This window comes from Lynx canadensis, chromosome C1 (assembly GCF_007474595.2).
Source record: "Lynx canadensis isolate LIC74 chromosome C1, mLynCan4.pri.v2, whole genome shotgun sequence".
In the NCBI taxonomy this organism is placed as follows: Eukaryota; Metazoa; Chordata; class Mammalia; order Carnivora; family Felidae; genus Lynx; species Lynx canadensis.
Genome location: NC_044310.1, coordinates 141,670,792 through 141,691,361, shown reverse-complemented (window position 1 = coordinate 141,691,361; position 20,570 = coordinate 141,670,792). Strand labels below are relative to the sequence as shown.

The following is a 20,570-nucleotide window of genomic DNA, read 5'->3' as shown; positions in this document are numbered from 1 at the left end:
GTTTTCTTCATGTCATTTATACTTTCTGGCAATGAAAATATATTGCAGATAAACATAAATTATCTGAATATTTTTGAAATAATTACCACTATTGTGCTATATCTAAAACATTAAACAAAATTTCCTTCAGTCAGTTATTACAGGATTAAAACGGAATGAGATTCAACAAAATTTCCTTTAAAAATTTTTTCAGTTCTATAATTTTTTGGAAATATCAAATAATTATCATGAAACTCAGCATTACGATTTTATTCCTCTTCACAGCTAGTGTATATAATTCTGCTTTTACAAATTACTCTATCATTGATATTAAAACCCTGGAGTCCTATAAATCTCAGATCCTACTTTTTTTGAATACCATCTACTATGCTCATCAACCCCTCAATCCCATGTACTTTATTTTTCAATTATGAGATGGTGTGTCTAACCGTGGAACCTAATTTCTGCCTAACATCTTTGTAGAGTGTATATAAGTCAGATCTGGAGTGGCTACGTGGCATCGGCTGGATGCCAGAAGGCTCGGTAGAAATGAAGAGGGTGAGGAATGCTCAAGACCTGGTGAATGAAAGACTTTATAAAACACGGCCAGAAGCCTTGAAATTCACTAGCATTGCTGACACTCCAGATGTTGTCCTGGCCAAAGCCAATTCTCTGCAAATAAGTGAGGTAAGAACCATCCTGTTACCAAGCATTCCTTTTGTGGGACTGTTTTCAGATGATGCCACCCAAACAGAGCAAGTGGCCTGTTCCTCTTGGAAGACTTACTAACAAGAGCAACTCTAAGAATCTGCTAGTTTGGTAAAGACTAGTTTGGTAAAGATAGATGCAAATTAGAATAAATATTTCTTTAACACCTATCAAATACTAAAGCCTGTAGCATATTGGGGTGCCCAGGGGGCTCAGTCATTTAAGCACCTGACTTCGGCTCTGGTCATGAACTCACAGTTTGTGAGTTCCAGCCCCACATCAGGCTCTCTGCTGTCAGCACAGAACCCACTCTGGATCCTCTGCCCCCTCTCTCTCTCTCTCTCTGTCCCCCCCTACTCATGCTCTCTCTTTCTCAAAAAATAATAAACATTAAAAAAAATCTGTAGTATAATGCTGCATTTTAAATGGTATAACATTGTATTAGCCATGGTTCTCCAGAGAATCAGAGCCAATAGGAGATATAGATATGTATAGGTATAGATATATGTATATATGTGTGCATATATGTTTATGAGAGAGATGTAGATAGTTCTGTAGCCTATATCTGTGTATACACACATACACACATACACACACACACACACACACACACACACGAAGAGAGATTTATTTTATGGAATTGGGCCATATGATTATGGAGGCTGGCAAATCTATGGTCTGCAGAATAGGCTGGAGACCTAGGGAAGAGTTGCAGTTCAAGTACAAAGGTAGTCTGCTGACAGATTTCCTTCTTGCTCTGCGGACGTCAGTCTTTTTTCTATTAATGGCTTCAGCTGATTGGACAAGCCCCATCCACATTACAGAGGGTACTCTACCAAAGTCTACTGATAAAAATGTTAATCTCTTCTAAAAAAAAAAATATCTTCACAGAAACATCTATAAAAAGTCTGACCAGGGGTGCCTGGGCGGCTCAGTCAGTTAAGTGACCGACTTCAGCTCAGGTCATGATCTCATGGTTTGTGGGATTGAGCCCCACATCAGGCTCTGTGCTGACCTCTCAGAGCCTGCTGCAGATTCTGTGTCTCCCTCTCTCTCTCTGCCCCTCTTCAGCTTATGCTTTGTCTCTCTCTCTCTATCTCTCTCTCTCTCTCTCTCTCAAAAATAAACAAACATTAAAAAAAAAAGTCTGACCAAATATCTGGGTACTGTGGCCTAGCTAAGTTAACACATAAAATTAACCATCATAAACATTAAAAACATTTTTCCAGGTTTTTAAGGCTTAATGTTTCAGATATCTACTTTTTATCACTGTATTAAATTAATACTTCCCTTCTCTCCACAGAAACTATATCAAGAAGCATGGAATAGAGATAAAACCAACATCACCATTCCTTCTGACATGCCAGTCATGCTGCAGGCTCATATTAATGCCCTGCAAATCAGCAATGTAAGAGCATAAATATGAAGTGTAAATGTCTTTATAGGACAGTATATGTCAGTGTGTGGAGTGTGGCATAATGGACAAATTACCTATCTTAGAAATGTGTACAGTTTTTGGTGCTAGACATTTTCTCTTTAGTACCATTCCCAATGCATTATGAATGGCAATTCTCTCTTTTAAATGTTAAATACAGGGGTGGGTCCCAGGACTACAAGAGTTGGGATATCTGAATCCTACTGGATTCCTCCTTTCAACGTTAAAAGCATTGTGCTATATCCAATGTCCATAGCTCAGTCTCATCGTATATTAATCGAGAAGAATGAAATTTCCTAGTTAAATTTCTCTTACATGAGGGAGAATGAGGTAATAGTCTCTTTTGTCTTTATAGTTTTTTTTTATTGATCCAGAACTTTCTTGCTTGATATTTCAAAGCCATTAGAAAAGCCAAAAGATAATTTTTTAATTATACCCAAAGAACAAGATGTGCTTAAATATCTATGTCCCATCCCTTTAGCAGGGACCTCTGAAAAGTCAAAGGGAAATATTAGGGGAGAAAAGTCTTACCAGGTCTTACATGATACCTTGATGAAGGTTTTCTAGCTTCACAGTTGGTTCTTAGTTTTCATGTATTGCGTGGTGGGTATTTTCAGATGTGTACCGTATTGTGATGAAGACAAATATTCAAAGTTAGTAGACCTAGATGTTTAGCTTTAAAATTTTAGTCAGAAGTATCCTACACTCCATAAAGTAAATGGCCAACCACCAGAAGAATTCAGAAATGTCTGTTTTAGACATCACAATGACTCTAAACCCATATCTTTCTATAATAACACTGAATGTAAATGGACTAAATGCTCCAACCAAAAGACATAGGGTATCAGAATGGATAAAAAAAACCAGACCCATCGACTTGCTGTCTACAAGAGACTCATTTTAGACCTGAGGACACCTTCAGATTGAAAGTGAGGGGGATGGAGAACTATCTATCATGCTAGTGGAACTCAAAAGAAAGCTGGAGTAGCCATACTTATATCAGACAAACTAGACTTTAAATTAAAGGCTGTAACAAGAGATGCAGAAGGGCATTACATAATAATTACAGGGTCTATCCATCAGGAAGAGCTAACAATTATAAATGTCTATGAGCTGAATATGGGAGTCCCCAAATATATAAAACAATCACAAACATAAGCAACTTTATTGATAAGAATGTGGTAATTGCAGGGAACTTTAATACTCCACTTACAACAATGGATAGATCATCTAGACACATGATCAATAAAGAAACAAGGGCCCTGAATGATACATTGGATCAGATGGACTTGACAGATATATTTAGAACTCTGCATCCCAAAGCAACAGAATATACTTTCTTCTCGAGTGCACATGGAACATTCTCCAAGATCGATCATATACTGGGTCACAAAACAGCCCTTCATAAGTATAAAAGAATTGAGATCATACCATGCATACTTTCAGACCACAGTGCTATGAAACTTGAAATCAACTGCACGAAAAAGTCTGGAAAACCTCCAAAAGCATGGAGGTTAAAGAACACCCTACTAAAGAATGAATGGGTCAACCAGGCAATTAGAGAAGAAATTGAAAAATATATGGAGACAAATGAAAATGAAAATACAACAATCTAAGCGCTTTGGGACGCAGCAAAGGCAGTCCTGAGAGGAAAATACATTGCAATCCAGGCCTATCTCAAGAAACAGGAAAACTCCCAAATACAAAATCTAACAGCACACCTAAAGGAAATAGAAGCAGAACAGCAAAGACAGCCTAAATCCAGCAGAAGAAGAGAAATAATAAAGATCAGAGCAGAAATAAACAATATAGAATCTAAAAAAACTGTAGAGCAGATCAACGAAACCAAGAGTTGGTTTTTTGAAAAAATAAACAAAATTGATAAACCTCTAGCTAGGCTTCTCAAAAAGAAAAGGGAGATGACCCAAATAGATAAAATCATGAATGAAAATGGAATTATTACAACCAATCCCTCAGAAATACAAACAATTATCAGGGAATACTATGAAGATTTATATGCCAACAAACTGGACAACCTAGAAGAAATGGACAGATTCCTAAGCACCCGCACACTTCCAAAACTCAAACAGGAAGAAATAGAAAACTTGAACAGACCCATAACCAGTGAAGAAATTGAATCAGTTATCAAAAATCTCCCAACAAATAAGAGTCCAGGGCCAGATGGCTTCCCAGGGGAATTCTACCAGACATTTAAAGCAGAGATAATACCTATCCTTATCAAGCTGTTCCAAAAAACAGAAAGGGAAGGAAAACTTCCAGACTCATACTATGAAGCCAGCATTACTTTGGTTCCTAAACCAGACAGAGACCCAGCAAAAAAAGAGAACTATAGGCCAATATCCCTGATGAATATGGATGCAAAAATTCTCAATAAGATACTAGCAAATCGAATTCAACAGCATATAAAAAGAATTATACACCATGATCAAGTGGGATTCATTCCTGGGCTGCAGGGCTGGTTCAATATTAGCAAATCAATCAATGTGATACATCACATTAATAAAAGAAAAGATAAGAACCATACAATCCTATCAATCGATGCAGATAAAGCATTTGACAAAATTCAGCATCTTAATAAAAACCCTCGAGAAAGTCGGGATAGAAGGAACATACTTATGGGGCGCCTGGGTGGCGCAGTCGGTTAAGCGTCCGACTTCAGCCAGGTCACGATCTCGCAGTCCGTGAGTTCGTGCCCCGCATCAGGCTCCGGGCTGATGGCTCGGAGCCTGGAGCCTGTTTCCGATTCTGTGTCTCCCTCTCACTCTGCCCCTCCCCCGTTCATGCTCTGTCTCTCTCTGTCCCAAAAATAAATAAACATTGAAAAAAAAAATTTAAAAAAAAAAAAAAAAAAGAAGGAACATACTAAATGTCGTAAAAGCCATTTATGAAAAGCCCACAGCTAATATCATCCTCAATGGGGGAAAACTGAGAGTTTTCTCCCTGAGATCAGGAACATGACAGGGATGTCCACTCTCACTGCTGTTGTTTAACATAGTGTTGGAAGTGCTAGCATCAGCAATCAGACAACAAAAGGAAATCGAAAGCATCAAAATTGGCGATGATGAAGTCAAGCTTTCACTTTTTGCAGATGATAGGATATTATACATGGAAAACTCAATAGACTCCACCAAAAGTCTGCTAGAACTGATACATGAATTCAGCAAAGTTACAGGATACAAAATCAATGTACAGAAATCAGTTGTATTCTTATACGCTAATAATGAACCAACAGAAAGACAAATAAAGAAACTGATCCATTCACAATTGCACCAAGAAGCATAAAATACCTAGGAATAAACCTAACCAAAAATGTAAAAGATCTGGATGCTGAAAACTATAGAAAGCTTATGAAGGAAATTGAAGAAGATATAAAGAAATGGAAAACCATTCCGTGCTCATGGATTGGAAGAATAAATATTGTTAAAATGTAAATACTGCCCAAAGCTATCAACACATTCAAGGCAATCCCAATCAAAATTGCACCAGCATTCTTCTCGAAGCTAGAACAAGCAATCCTAAAATTTGTATCAAACCACAGAAGGCCCCGAACAGCCAAAGTAATTTTGAGGAAGAAGACCAAAGCAGGAGGCATCACAATCCCAGACTTTAGCCTCTACTACAAAGCTGTCATCATCAAGACAGCATGGTATTGGCACAAAAACAGACACATAGACCAATGGAATAGAATAGAAACCCCAGAATTAGATCCACAAAAGTATGGCCAACTAATCTTCAACAAAGCAGGAAAGAATATCCAGTGGAAGAAAGACAATCTCTTTAACAAATGGTGCTGGGAGAACTGGACAGCAACATGGAGAAGAATAAAACTAGACCACTTTCTCACACCATTCACAAAAATAAACTCAAAATGGATGAAGGACCTGAATAAGAGAAAGGAAACCATCAAAACCTTACAGGAGAAAGCAGGGAAAATCCTCTCTGACCTCAGCCGCAGCAATTTCTTACTTGACACATCCCCAAAGGCAAGGGAATTAAAAGCAAAAATGAACTATTGGGCTCTCATGAAGATAAAAAGCTTCTGCACTGCAAAGGAAACAATCAACAAAACTAAAAGGCAACCAACGGAATGGGAAAAGATATTTGCAAATGACATATCGGACAAAGGGCTAGTATCCAAAATCTATAAAGAGCTCACCAAACTCCACACCCAAAAAACAAATAACCCAGTGAAGAAGTGAGCAGAAGACATGAATAGACACTTTTCCAAAGAAGACATCCAGATGGCCAACAGGCACATGAAAAGATGCTCAACGTCGCTCCTCATCAGGGAAATACAAATCAAAACCACACTCAGATATCACCTCACGCCAGTCAGAGTGGCCAAAATGAAGAAATCAGGAGACTATAGATGCTGGAGAGGATGTGAAGAAACGGGAACCCTCTTGCATTGTTGGTGGGAATGCAAACTGGTGCAGCCACTCTGGAAAACAGTGTGGAGGTTCCTGAAAAAATTAAAAATAGATCTACCCATTGTGTATATAAACCACAATTTCTTTATCCATTCATCAGTTGATGGACATTTAGGCTCTTTCCATAATTTGGCTATTGTTGACAGTGCTGCTATGAACATTGGGGTACAAGTGCCCCTATGCATCAGGAATACTACGTAGCAATGAGAAAAAATGAAATATGGCCTTTTGTAGCAACGTGGATGGAACTGGAGAGTGTAATGCTAAGTGAAATAAGCCATACAGAGAAAGACAGATACCATATGGTTTCACTCTTATGTGGATCCTGAGAAACTCAACAGGAATGCATGGGGGAGGGGAAGGGAAAAAAAAAAAAGAGGTTAGAGTGGGAGAGAGCCAAAGCATAAGAGACTGTTAAAAACTGAGAACAAACTGAGGGTTGATGGGGGGTGGGAGGGAGGGGAGGGTGGGTGATGGGTATTGAGGAGGGCACCTTTTGGGATGAGCACTGGGTGTTGTATGGAAACCAATTTGTCAATAAATTTCATAGATATATAAAAAAAAAAAATAGATCTACCCTATGACCCAGCAATAGCACTGCTAGGAATTTACCCAAGGGATGCGGGAGTGCTGATGCATAGAGGCACTTGTACCCCAATGTTTATAGCAGCACTTTCAACAATAGCCAAATTATGGAAAGAGCCTAAATGTCCATCAACTGATAAATGGATAAAGAAATTGTGGTTTATATACACAATGGAATATTACGTGGCAATGAGAAAGAATGAAACCTGGCCTTTTGTAGCAATGTGGATGGAACTGGAGAGTGTTATGCTAAGTGAAATAAGTCATACAGAGAAAGACAGATACCGTATGTTTTCACTCTTATGTGGATCCTAAGAAACTTAACAGAAGACCATGGGGGAGGGGAAGGAAAAAAAAAAAAAGAGGTTAGAGAGGGAGGGAGCCAAAACATAAGGGACTCTTAAAAACTGAGAACAAACTGAGGGTTGATGGGGGTGGGAGGGAGGGGAGGGTGGGCGATGGGTATTGAGGAGGACACCGGTTGGGATGAGCACTGGGTGTTGTATGGAAACCAATTTGACAATAAATTTCATATTTAAAAAAAATAAATAAATAATAAAAATAAAATAAAATTAAAAAAAAGAAATGTTTTGTCTTATGCTGTCTTTATTTACATTATGTCTTACGAATCTTATTTTGAGTACTTCGAATATATTCACTTATTTTCAATTCTTGTAAACAAACCTGTGTTTATCCTCAATAGAATCTTTACCAAAAAGACTGGAATGAGGCCAAACAGAAAGGCTATGACTTAAGAGCAGACGCCATTGAAATCAAACAGGCCAAAGCCTCCAGGGATATTGCCAGTGAGGTACGGTTTTATTTCCTTGTGGTTTTTTTTCTTCTTACAACAAATAGGGAGAGTATTTTTCAAGAATTTGGGGGGTTTAAAAAATCTATGCAAACAATTGCATTTTTTTTTTTTGCACTAAAGACTTACCCTATTTAAAACCATTAAAATGGAATGAAGCACATTAAGGTTAGTATAGATGAGGTATATGTATAAATGATTTCTAAGTTGTTTCTGAGTGGATGTAAAATAACACAAAGAGACTATGCAGAATTCTTGGGAGAATTCATTACATCTGATTGTTGACCAGTATCATTTTATCCCCCAAATATTTATGACATTATCTATAAATGTAGATAACAGGTGAAAGTTTCACATGAGACTTAAGACTGAAATCGCACCTTATATATAAGATTTTATACTGAAGGTTTATGTATAATGCTCTCAGTAACCTTGTGAAATTTATTTAATAGTAATTTAAAAACTTAAAATAATTATCCTACCAAGCCCCTTACCCCCACTCCCAGCTCCAAATCTTTAAGCAACCCTGTGCTCTTTCTCTGGGTTGTGCTCTATTTTTTATCTCCCATATCTACCTGTTCCTTCTTATTTTTCAATTTTAACTCTAAACACAATAGCCAATCTATAGTATCTGCCTTATTCCCAGTTCTCTTTCTCTCCCTTTTATCCAAATTTTTCTATGTTATCCAAATATAGAAAAGAAACAGATGCTATCTTACTCTAGTCCTAAGAAACTTAGGACAAGTGTGGACAAGATGGAAACTCTTGCCTACAGGCCTTTTGTTGTCATCTGATTCACACCAATGACCTTGCTTTCCATTCCTGAAATATGCACCTTTTGCTTTATCTGTCTCCAAAATCACACAAATGACTTTTTCCTACTGAGGTACTCTCAGTGCTCTTGGGGGACGATCTGACTTAACATCCCACTTTCCAGGAAACCTTATATTCCACATCTGAAATGTGTGATAATAATAGTATCCACTTCACAGAGATGTTGTGAAGATTGAGATGATAGTTGCTACTACTCAACTATTTTAACTAAAAAATTCAGCAATTTCACAAGAATCAACCTATACATTTGAAGCACTCATAATAGTATTGGGCATTTAGTAATTGCTCGGTAAATGTTAGCTATAATTTTTTGTAATTACTCTCATTCACCATGCTACTTCCCTCCTGATTTACTCATATTCTCTATGAAACTGCCAAAAATAGCCCTATTTCCTTACTGAAATATGTAATGACTGCCGATGTTGAGCCAATTTACATTAAGGCAGGGAAAATATTCTGAAAACATTTAATGAAAAGTCCTCTTACTACATTATTTTCATATTTTTTTTGTCTGTTTTTTCACAACTTTAGTACAAATACAAAGAAGGATACCGTAAGCAATTGGGCCACCATGTGGGTTTCCGCACCCTACAAGATGACCCCAAATTGGTCTGGTCTATACATGCTGCCAAGATCCAGAGTGACAGAGAATACAAGAAAGCTTATGAGAAGTCTAAAGGAATTCACAATACACCATTGGACATGATGTCGATTGTTCAGGCCAAGAAATGCCAGGTCCTGGTTAGCGATGTTGATTATCGCAATTATCTGCACCAGTGGACATGTTTGCCAGATCAGAATGATGTGATCCAGGCTAAGAAGGCCTACGAACTGCAGAGCGATGTGCGTATATTATCAGCAGACTCTTGGGGAGATATTTGTCTCTGTATATCATCACAGTGTGTTCCCTAGGGACATAATTTAAGTGGTAATCCTAATAGAGCCTAACTTAATCTGTACCTTTCATGGTAGTAGAGTTATTTTGAACATTCTCTATCTTACAGAGGATTCCTTTTCATGTAGCAAGGCCCTATTAAGACAAAAAAAAAAATCACCCTCTCTTTCTATGTAATTAGATAGAAAATTTCAGTCCCAGTTGTTTCAACCCATTACAGTTGTACAATCAGATATCTAAATTTCAGAAACAAATGTGAACTTAAGGAAATGTTAGATTTTAAGTTCCTCTGACACATATAGGAAAAATATGTATATATATATTTATATTTATAGAGAGAGAGGTGTATATAAGTAAAAGTATATATTTTTTCCTCATTATATATGCATCTAAAGACCTTTTTCTCCCAAATTCCTACAGATGTTATTCTAGTAGTACCAAAATGGCAGATTTCAAATGGTGAGCACAGAAGCTCAACCTTCTATAAAAACAAAATCAAGTGCCATTGCTATCTGTCATTCTACAAGTGTCATTTGTCAGTCCTGTTCCAATTCCTGTAGGATATGGTGAACTTCTCCCAGAAGTGTGTGCCCGGGATGTAACACCAAATATTAACAATTAATGTTGATCCTTCTGTTTCATGGGATTGGCCACCCAGCTGATTAGAGGTAGTGTGTGGCCCACTGGCATTGTGTTCTTGTGGGAAGATTTGACTCTTCTGCCTTCTGTGGTTCTCTCCTTCATGTAGAACGTGTACAAATCAGACCTGGAATGGATGAAGGGTATAGGATGGTTGCCAGAGGGTTCTGTGGAAGTGATGAGAGTGAAGAATGCCCAGAATCTCCTGAATGAGAGGCTGTATCGTATAAGGCCTGAGGCCCTCAAATTTACCAGCATTGTTGATACCCCTGAAGTCATCCAGGCAAAGATCAATGCTGTACAAATCAGTGAGGTAAGCCGGGCTGATGATACATTCAGACATAGTGGAGACGTCTCAATTGTGAACTTTAATTAATTAGAAGTCTCTAATTGTGAACTTTAAATTGCTAATGCCAGCATTAGAACCTTGAACATTTATGTATCCAGATAGAATTTCATATAGTCGATCAATTAACAGTATCCACATTTCATTTATTTAGATAACTCTTTGGTTAACATAAGTGTGGTAGACATCTTCATACCCCCACAGACTCTGATAACACACTTTGAATACATTTTGAGGTCTTGCTTGTAATACAAGTCCACCAGTCAATACCATGATCACTGCCACCTTTTTATTTTTAATCATGAGGTAAGTTGAAAAGTCCAGGGGGGTGGCCCCAATATTAGATATTATCATAGTTATTTGGGCCAAGAAAGCCAGAACTTGATTAGCAATGTGGATTTTCATAGTTACCTGCATTGTGGGTTTACCTGCCTGGTAATTACATGTGAATTAATGGGAAAGGATCATTTTACTACCAGGTTTCTGACTCATTTTCCATTTATATCATATCACACAAGAATATATTCTTGTTGAAGTCACTACTGGCAACTTTTAAATAAAAACGCAATGAAAACAAAATGTGATCTATGTTTTTACCTGAGAACATCCAAGGAGAACCTTTAATTGTACCTATAATTTATTCACGTAGTAATGGACTTATTTACTTATCACCCACCCTTTGTTTTTCATTTTTACCAGCCATTGTATCGTGATGCCTGGGAAAGAGAGAAGGCAAATGTGAATGTGCCGGCTGACACTCCAGTGATGCTGCAGTCCAAAATCAATGCCATGCAGATCAGTGATGTAAGGAACTATACATCCATTTGCTTTACACAATATTTTTGGCCTAACTGAAACTTAAATTGATACGCTCCAGAGGGAGTTAAGCAAAAGGCATTTCCCTACCATTCCTTTTATTTCTAGTCTTTAACGATAAGTGCTCTGTGTGCACACACACATGCAAATGCACTCGTATGTGTATGCATGTGTTTATAAATAGAGATGTGTGTCCTTATCTTTTTTGGAAGGAAAAATGCACTAGTTTCACCAAAAACAACATAAAAACATATACATGCAAGTATAGTAATATTTGGTTCTCTTTGTAGTGGCCCATCATTGATTTTTCCTCTTAAAGCAAAATGATATATATATATTTTCTCATTTGCACATGATTTACTGTCTCCTAAATTACTTTCTTTAAAAAAAATGAATTTTAATTAATTTCATTAAAAATCTACTGGCACTTAATTTCAGTATGAAACCAGCCTATTTTATAAATCTTAAGGGGAGACTAATTTTCAGCGTAACTTAACATATTCTCTTAAACACATCAGTAATGCTGACTCAGTGGCTCCCTCTTCAGATTAACTGTGGCATTGCAATCTCCATTTGCAGAAGCAATATAAGCAAGCGTGGGAAGACGTCAAGATGACGGGTTATGACCTGCGAGAAGATGCCATTCCAATTCAGCACGCCAGAGCTTCCAGGGATATCGCCAGTGATGTAAGAGCTACTCCTTTCACAGACTTAACCAACGCTAACAGACAACACACAAGAAATTAATACTTGTCTAATCTTTAACTTATTTGCGAAGGAATTATACTTAAGTAGAATAGAGATCATCGTGATTAGTGTCTTGTTGTAACATCTCAAATTCAGGAATAACTTTTACAACAGTTTGGTGATGCTTTTGCATCAGGGCTTGGCTCTTCTTATGTTTGAGAACAGATTTTTATTTTCTTTTCAGCATCTTGTCAATATTATTTAATTTACAAGCAGTTATAAAAATTCAATGGATAAAAGTAATTCTGAGGGTTTTTTTTAATGTTTATTTTTGAGAGAATGCAAGCAGGGGAGGGGCAGAAAGAGAGGGGGACAGAGGATCTGAAGTGGGCTGTGTGCTGACAGCAGCAAGCCCAATGTAGGGCTCTAGCTCACAAACTGTGAGATCATGACCTGAGCCCGAAGTTCGAGGCTCAACTGACTGAGCCACCCAGGAGCCCCAGAATTCTGTTGTCTCTTGAAGTGCAGCATACATAAGTTGTTCCTGTAATAATTTTATGCAGTTGATGGATAAGCATTTTTAAAAAGTTATGATTTAATGTGTGCTAGAAAAGTATTGATTTTCCCCATTTACATAGAATGATAAATTTTAGAACAAAAATATTTTAAAGTTCACACTTTAAATTTATTTAAACAAAGAATCTAGTTGATAGACTAAAGTATGAAGTACTGATAGTACTTGATTGTGGCAAAACGCCTGTGAAGGCAGTAGACAGTGACTGAAGTTTGGGAAACACCACATAAGCCTATATTGGGAATAATCCAGAAGCACAGTTCTTGCCTTCGAGGTGCTCACAATGTTTTCATGCATGTAGACATAGACAAAGCAATGTGTTAAGAATCATAAAACTTACAGTATGGACTTAAAAACAGGGCCCATAAAAGGCTCATCTAAGGGAGATAGAGTTATTTTGAGCAGGCTGTTTAGAAAAAGTGAGTTTGGAAAAATAATTCTTCTTTCTTCTGTTCACATACACCAGTATCTATACAAAACTACTTATGAGAAACAGAAAGGTCATTATATTGGATGTCGCACTGCCAAAGAAGACCCTAAACTGGTTTGGGCAGCAAAAGTGTTAAAGATGCAGAATGACAGGCTGTACAAAAAGGCCTACAATGACAACAAGGCCAAGATCTCCATCCCGGCAGACATGGTGTCCATCAGTGCTGCCAAAGAAGGCCAGGCATTAGCAAGTGATGTGGATTACCGCCATTACCTGCACCACTGGTCTTGCTTTCCCGACCAGAATGATGTGATCCAAGCCAGGAAAGCCTACGACCTGCAGAGTGATGTAAGTTGTTGCTTGTGCACAGAGTACCAACTGAGGTGCCTGAGGAATGAGCTGTTTCCCAGGGAGAAAACCTTCCAGAGCTTTGCCTGGTCATTCCTCCTAGGACTCAGGAAAATGCAACTCTCCTTACATGAGCATCTCTTTAACATCTTACCAAGTTTACTGATTGCCTTCCTTACTGCTGGTCTTATTCAGAAAGTGTTTTTTCTTTCTTTCTTTTAGTGGTGCTACCAGATTTTTTCCATAGATTCCTTAATATATGCTGTGTCTGTAGTTCCTAAACATAAGAATTCCTATGGTCCTTCATTGAATGACAGGGCTACTTCCTTGAAATTAATTTTAAAGGTTAGCAGTGTATTCCAAACTCATTAGATTCCTTAATTCAGTGTTCTTCACAATATGGTGTTTCATTAGTCTACTTAAAGTATTTTTCGATTCATATTTTCTGCTCATCCAATCTTTTAGAAATCATGGATTCCATTAGGGTATTAATTTCTTATGTAGAATGAATGCCTTCTTTAAATTATTTGAACTTGATTCCCATAAGCTTCAAGGGATGCTTTCATGATGAATGAATTTGTTATAGAAAAGTGTATCCATCACTTGAAATGAATTGCCAACTGGTCGATTTAGGCCAGTTTCTAGAGAAATTCAGTCTCTCCATTAACCTGAATAACATTAGCATATAATGGAATGCATATGAATCAAGTTCCTAAAGGATGAGGAAGGCAAACTTCAAAATCTATATGTAATCCTTTTTGAGAATCCTTCTGAATTTTGGGTATCCATCATACTTTACACACTAAAATATACAATGTCCTTCTTCATTAAGATAGAAATTTTACTGCATTTTCACTCCTCTTACTACCTTTTTTATGCTGATATTTGTATCCTATTAACTGGTTATTAAAATACCATTTCTGAAAAACAGAATGATTTTTTTATGAAATTAATAACCGGTGCTTAACATAGAGCAATTTTTTCTGGTTAACCACTTATCTATAGCTGAAAAAACAGGTTTGAATAACCAAGAAAATGCAAATCCCAATTCAAAGGGAGGTGCTATCTTGGAAATGGAAGAAAGAAAAAACAACTGAGATCAAAATTGTGGAACCAGGGATTGAATTCCTTTATTTTTTTTTATTGAAGTATACTTGACACATAAAGTCACATTAGTTTTAGAGGTACAGCATAGTGATTCAACAAGTCTACACTCACCAGAAGTGTGGCTATGATCTGTTACCATACAACACTATTTCAGTACCATTGACTATATTCCCTATCCTGTACCTTTTATCCCTATGACTTATTCATTCCATAACTGGAAGCCTGTGTCTCCCATTCCCCTTTTACCCATCCCCCCACCTTCCTCCCTTCTTGAAAACATTAGGGGTTTTTTTTGTTTTTTGTATTGATTGGTCTCTTTCTGCTTTTTGTTTGTTTGCTTATTTATTCATTTGTTTAGATTCTACATGTAAGTAAAATCATGGCGTATTTGTCTTTCCCAGTCTGACTTATTTCACTTAACATAATAGGTCCATATGTGTTGTCACAAATGGCAAGACCATGGTTTTTTTTCTGTCCTGAGTAAAATTTCATGTGTACATGCATATGCATACACACACACACACACACACACACACACACACCTACCACACCTTTGTTATCAATCCATCTATTGATCGCTTCCATACCTTGGCTATTGTCGATAATGCTGCAGTAAATATAGGGGTGCACGTAGGTCTTTGAATTTGCATTTTCATTTTCTTTGGGTAAACACCCAGTAGTAGAATTGCTGGATCATATGATATTTCTATTTTTAATTTTTTGGGGAACTTCTTATTTACCACAGTGGGACTGAATCCTTAATTATCCCTTTAAAATACACCATGTGCCAAGTACTGTGCTAAGCACTAAAGATACAACAGTGAATGAAGAGGAAGAAACAAGACAAAGTTCCAGACATTAGGGAGTTCATACTGATAACAAAGAAACAGATGTGAACTACAGAATATCAATAGAAAAAAATCAGATGGCTGAGAAAGAGTGATCCATGGTGCTATGAAAAAGTGAGGAGGAAAACTTACCAAGGAAGTACTGAGTGAGTGGGAATATAAAGGGAGAGTAGGAGTTGGCTCTGCAGAATGACCACCATATGCAAAGGGGTCTGTATACAAACAAGAAACCAAAAGTCCATTGGGGTCATAATGCATAGGTTAAAGGGAAGCACATATAAGATGAGACTGGAAGAATTGGTAAGGACTGGTGCTAGATTATCATCATCTTCTAGTCCATGTTAAGACTTTGATCTTTGTCCTAAGACCAATGGGAAGCCATAGGATGCATGTGGTGCATCAGATTTGATTTGTAAACTTTATGACGATCATTCCAGCTGCTGTGTGGAGAACTTACTGGATAGCCCATTATTATTGCTTTAAAGCCCACCTGAGCTGGTATGATGTTACTTAAATATAACTCAAAATCTTCCATGCATCCCGCAGACAGAGAGCTCCTTCTGCATCATTCTGCTTTTTTAAGAGTGTGTAAAGTGCCCCTGCTACAAAAAAACAAACCAGAACAGAACACTGCTGTGCATTTGAGGAATTATGTCTGTCAATGCTCATTTTTAATTATTGTTTGTGGAAGGTAAAATATAACCTAAAACTGCTTTCTTACTTTACCACAATTAAAAAAACACTGCCTCTACTTAACTTTGTTTTCTTTCCCAGGCCATCTACAAGGCTGACTTGGAGTGGCTACGTGGCATCGGCTGGATGCCCGAAGGGTCTCCTGAAGTGTTGAGAGTCAAAAATGCCCAGGAGATCCTACGAGACAGTGTCTATCGGACACCTGTGGTGAAACTCAAGTACACAAGTATTGTCGATACACCCGAAGTTGTCCTTGCTAAGTCAAATGCTGAAAATATTAGTATTGTAAGTCACTTTTCCCCTCTGTGTTAAAATTAAATCATGCTCATAAATGATAAATAATTAACTTGGCAATCTGTTTGTATGATAATGATGTTGATGATAGCAAAGATTTTAATCCATAATGTTGATAGGGCTGTTTTATTATTGTTCATAAACTTTAAACAAAAACTCAAAGTACTAATAAAAGGTAATCATGAATTGGTACCATTACCAATTTCATATTAAATTTGAGTAACTTATATGAAAGACTTTTGGAAGTTTTTTTTCCTTAATATGAAAAGATTTTAGATCAGAAAAGTTGAAAGTTGTGCCCTGGAACTCACAAAATTACAAGTTGCAAAGTAATTTTGTTATTGTTGGGTCTTTCCATAGCCAAAGTACAGAGAAGTTTGGGACAAGGATAAAACTTCAGTCCACATAATGCCGGATACTCCAGAAATTAATCTTGCTAGAGCCAATGCTCTTAATGTGAGCAATGTAAGTACCTCCACAGACTCCCTTTTTGTTTATAAGTTCACCAGCTGGTGCTATGATATCCCCAGGGAACTCTTCATAGCCAGGGGAGAAAAGATTGACTGGGTGGGGATGGGGAAGACTCCTTAACATAAGTCCTTGACCAGGAAAGGAGCAGGGGGCACCTGAGAGGCTCAGTTGGTTAAGCCTCTGACTCTCGATTTTGGCTCAGGTCATGATCTTACAGTTCGTGGGTTTGAGCCCCACATCTAGCTGACACTGACAGCGTGGAGCTGCTTGGAATTCTCTCTCTCTCCTCTCTCTCTGCCCCTCCCCCAGTTTGCATTCTCTCTGTCTCTCTCTCTCTCATAATAAAAAATAAACTTAAAAAAAAAAAGTGAGGAAAGGAGCAGATCCTTGGCTCTGAGTCACCCAGCAAGGCCAGTTACTGGTGAGCCAGTGTCAACATGACAGAAAGGGAGAAGGTAATAAGGACCAGAAAGTTTAAAGAAGAATGAAGAGACACATGACCAAGAAAGGGGAATTAACAACAGTCAGATGAACAAAATAATTATAAGAATTCTTGCAAAACTTTATACATACTAATTTTAAAGCCTGGATCTGTAGGGGATTTTCTAGGAAATCATAAATTACCAAAATGAGCCCAAGGGGAAAAAAAAACATATAACAAGAAATTAAGAGGATTATTAAAGACTCTCCTCCCTCCTCTCAGATGTCAGGGTCATCCAGATGATTTCATAGAATTCTTTCAGACCTTTAAGAAATAATCAAACTATAATAGAGCCCAATGAAAGAAGGAAAGCCATCACAATTTCCAAAACTTGTCAAAGATAGTTCCTCAAATGAAAACTGTAAACCAATAGTGAAGAAAATCTTAAATGTTAACAAATAAAGTTTAATAGTATGTGAATATGATATGAGAAAAAATAATTAGGGTTCATTCAGGAATGCCAGGAGGGTTCCATATTCAGAAACCTAATAATGTGTCTGAACAAAAGAGAAAATCACATCTTTATTTTAATAGATTTGAAAAGGCATATGACAAAATCTAATATCCATTATTTTTAAAAATAAAATCCTAATAAAATAAGGTTAAATGACTATCTTCTTGATGTGACTAAAAGAATAAATCTCAAATCAAAGCCAGACTCATTCTCAGTAAGTTAAGTTTCTCATTCAAGCTAGGAATGAAACAAGGATGCTCATTGACATCACCATTATTTAATGTTTGCTGGAATTTCTAGCTAAGTGAGTAAGCTCATTCAAGCCAAAATAATTACATAAGAGTAAGAGATAAATATTGAGTTTAAAAAGGCAAAATTATCATTACCTACAGGATAAATCATTATGGCTGGAAAAAGGAAGAGAATAAACTAAAGAGTATAATTAATAAAATGAGAGAATTCAGTGGCTAGCTACATACTTTAAGAAATCTCAAGAAAGGTACTGTCTTCATGGATCATAGAGCTTTCTTGTGAGTAGAAAAAGTATGACCTTAGAAGAAGTATACTACCTTAATGTCATTCACCATGGTTTGGAACTTGACATTTTTCAAAAAATAATAAATCTTTGTGAGAGAAGGAACCTGCCCAGAAAAGATTCCTCACCACATGCCAAACCACACCATCAATTCTATTATAATGGGCCACTTGGGAGCTAGTTTTTTCCAAGAGATGGGAAGAAAATGAAATTTTAGGGCGTTAATACATTTTTTTCAGACAAAAATAGTATTATGGTGCAGTGCTTTCTCATCACCAAACTGCAGTATGAACAAAGTCCTCAGCCTCTTCTTTTCCATCCAGAGGCACCTTTGGCTGGACAATCAGGGAAAGTCTCATGTGCTCTTTTTTGTATGATATATTTCTTAGCTGGAAATATCAGAATCCTACAGCTGATATCTCGATGTAAGCAAGAGTAGTATTTGAAACTATACCAAAAGTTACAAACTTCAGATATTTAGATATTCGATATTAAGACATTAATGAAGGACGCATGTGTGGCTCAGTCAGTTGAGTATCTGATTCTTGATTTCCACTCAGGTCATAATCCCAGTGTCATTGGATCGAGCCCCGCAATGAGCTCTGTGTTGAATGTTAAGCCTGTTTAAGATTCTCTCTCGCTCCCCCTCTGCCCCTCACCCCTGATTGTACACACTTTCTTACTCTCTCTCTAAAATTAAAAGTAAAAAGACATTAATGAGAATGGCTTGTGCTTTGGAGGAAATCAAACCTCCCATGTGAATGCTAACCAAAAGGTACATTTTTTTAAAACATGGTGTCACTATTACTATAATCTTGATAAAAGTCACTACTTAAAACTGTTTGTATCATTTGGAGAGCACAACTTTTTCAAGATATTTGTATATAATTTTCTAGGTAACCAGCAAATCCATGTTAAATTAACTCATTTAATCTAATCACATGAATAAAATATATAGTGCTATTTTGTTTTTATCTGATGGGAAAGTTGAGACTTAAAGTGATGAGGAATTGATCCGTGTCTCAAAGTTAGTAGACGAAGTTTTGGTCTCAAACCCTGATTTTTTTTTTAACTCAAATAAAAAATATATTTGAACAAATAAACAAAAATTTAATACATAATTAAAAACAGTATAACATATGTAATAAAATAAAAACAAATTCTAAATAACATGACGAGTTTGCATTAAATAGTCTCCATTTAAATGTGGGAGAACACTCTACATTTAAATGTGGAGAACACTTTTATTTTGTCTAAAAATAAAAGTCAATTGTTAAATAGGCCTACCCAAAATTCATACAAAAACTTGAATGAAAATTCATACAAAACTTGTCTACACTCATATTTCAGATATGCAAAGCCCGTGAAACTGTCAATAATTGAAATTCATCTTTCTGCACTTTTAAAGCTTCCACATTGATTGGTATGATTTCTGAATTATACATTTAGATTACTGTTACTTCTTGTTTTTTAATGTTTGTTTATTTTTGAGACAGTGAGAGAGAGCGCGAGCAGGGGAGGAGCAGAGACAGAGGGAGACATAGGATCTGAAGCAGGGTCCAGGCTCCGAGCTATCAGCACAGAGCCCAATGCGGGGCTTGAACCCACGAATCGTGAGATCATGATTTGAGACAAAGTCAGACACTCAACTAACTGAGCCACCCAGGCGCCCCTAAATTACTGTTACTTTCGAGTCTTACATCATCAACACAGAGTGTGTCCATTTAAATATGAACATATATTTGAAAAGTTATCTGTAAATCACTACCTTAATTTCTGTGTATAAATAAAAACACACTGCATTTTAAAAATGGCTATTGGGGCACCTGCATGGCTCAGTCGGTTAAGCCCCTGACTTCGGTTCAGGTTATGATCTCACGGTTCATGGGTTCAAGCCCCTCATCAGACTCTGTGCTGACAGCATGGAGCCTGGAGCCTGTTTCGAGTTCTGTGTCTCCCTCTCCCTCTGCCCCTTCCCCTCCTCTCTCTCTAAAAAATGAATAAACATGAAAAAAAAATTTTAATGGCTATTAACATACAATTGTGCTTCAGAAGGAATATCTAACTTTCCCAAACAATATGCATCATCAACTACATGAAAAAAATCTAAGAAACCATCCTGGGGAAAACCTCCCCACAAATATAAAAA

General features: G+C 37.0%; 1 protein-coding gene across 25 annotated transcripts in view; it reads left to right on the top strand.

The window, feature by feature from the left end:
- NEB (nebulin) overlaps positions 1-20,570 on the top strand; it is a 219,632-nt gene that overhangs the window by 117,941 nt on the left and 81,121 nt on the right. For all 25 annotated transcript variants that reach the window (XM_030325669.1, XM_030325689.1, XM_030325687.1 and 22 more), the window contains 10 exons: positions 463-666; positions 1,991-2,095; positions 7,862-7,969; positions 9,335-9,646; positions 10,447-10,650; positions 11,383-11,487; positions 12,079-12,186; positions 13,227-13,538; positions 16,268-16,471; positions 16,841-16,945. In XM_030325669.1, coding sequence (XP_030181529.1) covers positions 463-666; positions 1,991-2,095; positions 7,862-7,969; positions 9,335-9,646; positions 10,447-10,650; positions 11,383-11,487; positions 12,079-12,186; positions 13,227-13,538; positions 16,268-16,471; positions 16,841-16,945 — 1,767 coding nt within the window. The remainder of the gene's footprint in view (positions 1-462; positions 667-1,990; positions 2,096-7,861; positions 7,970-9,334; positions 9,647-10,446; positions 10,651-11,382; positions 11,488-12,078; positions 12,187-13,226; positions 13,539-16,267; positions 16,472-16,840; positions 16,946-20,570) is intronic.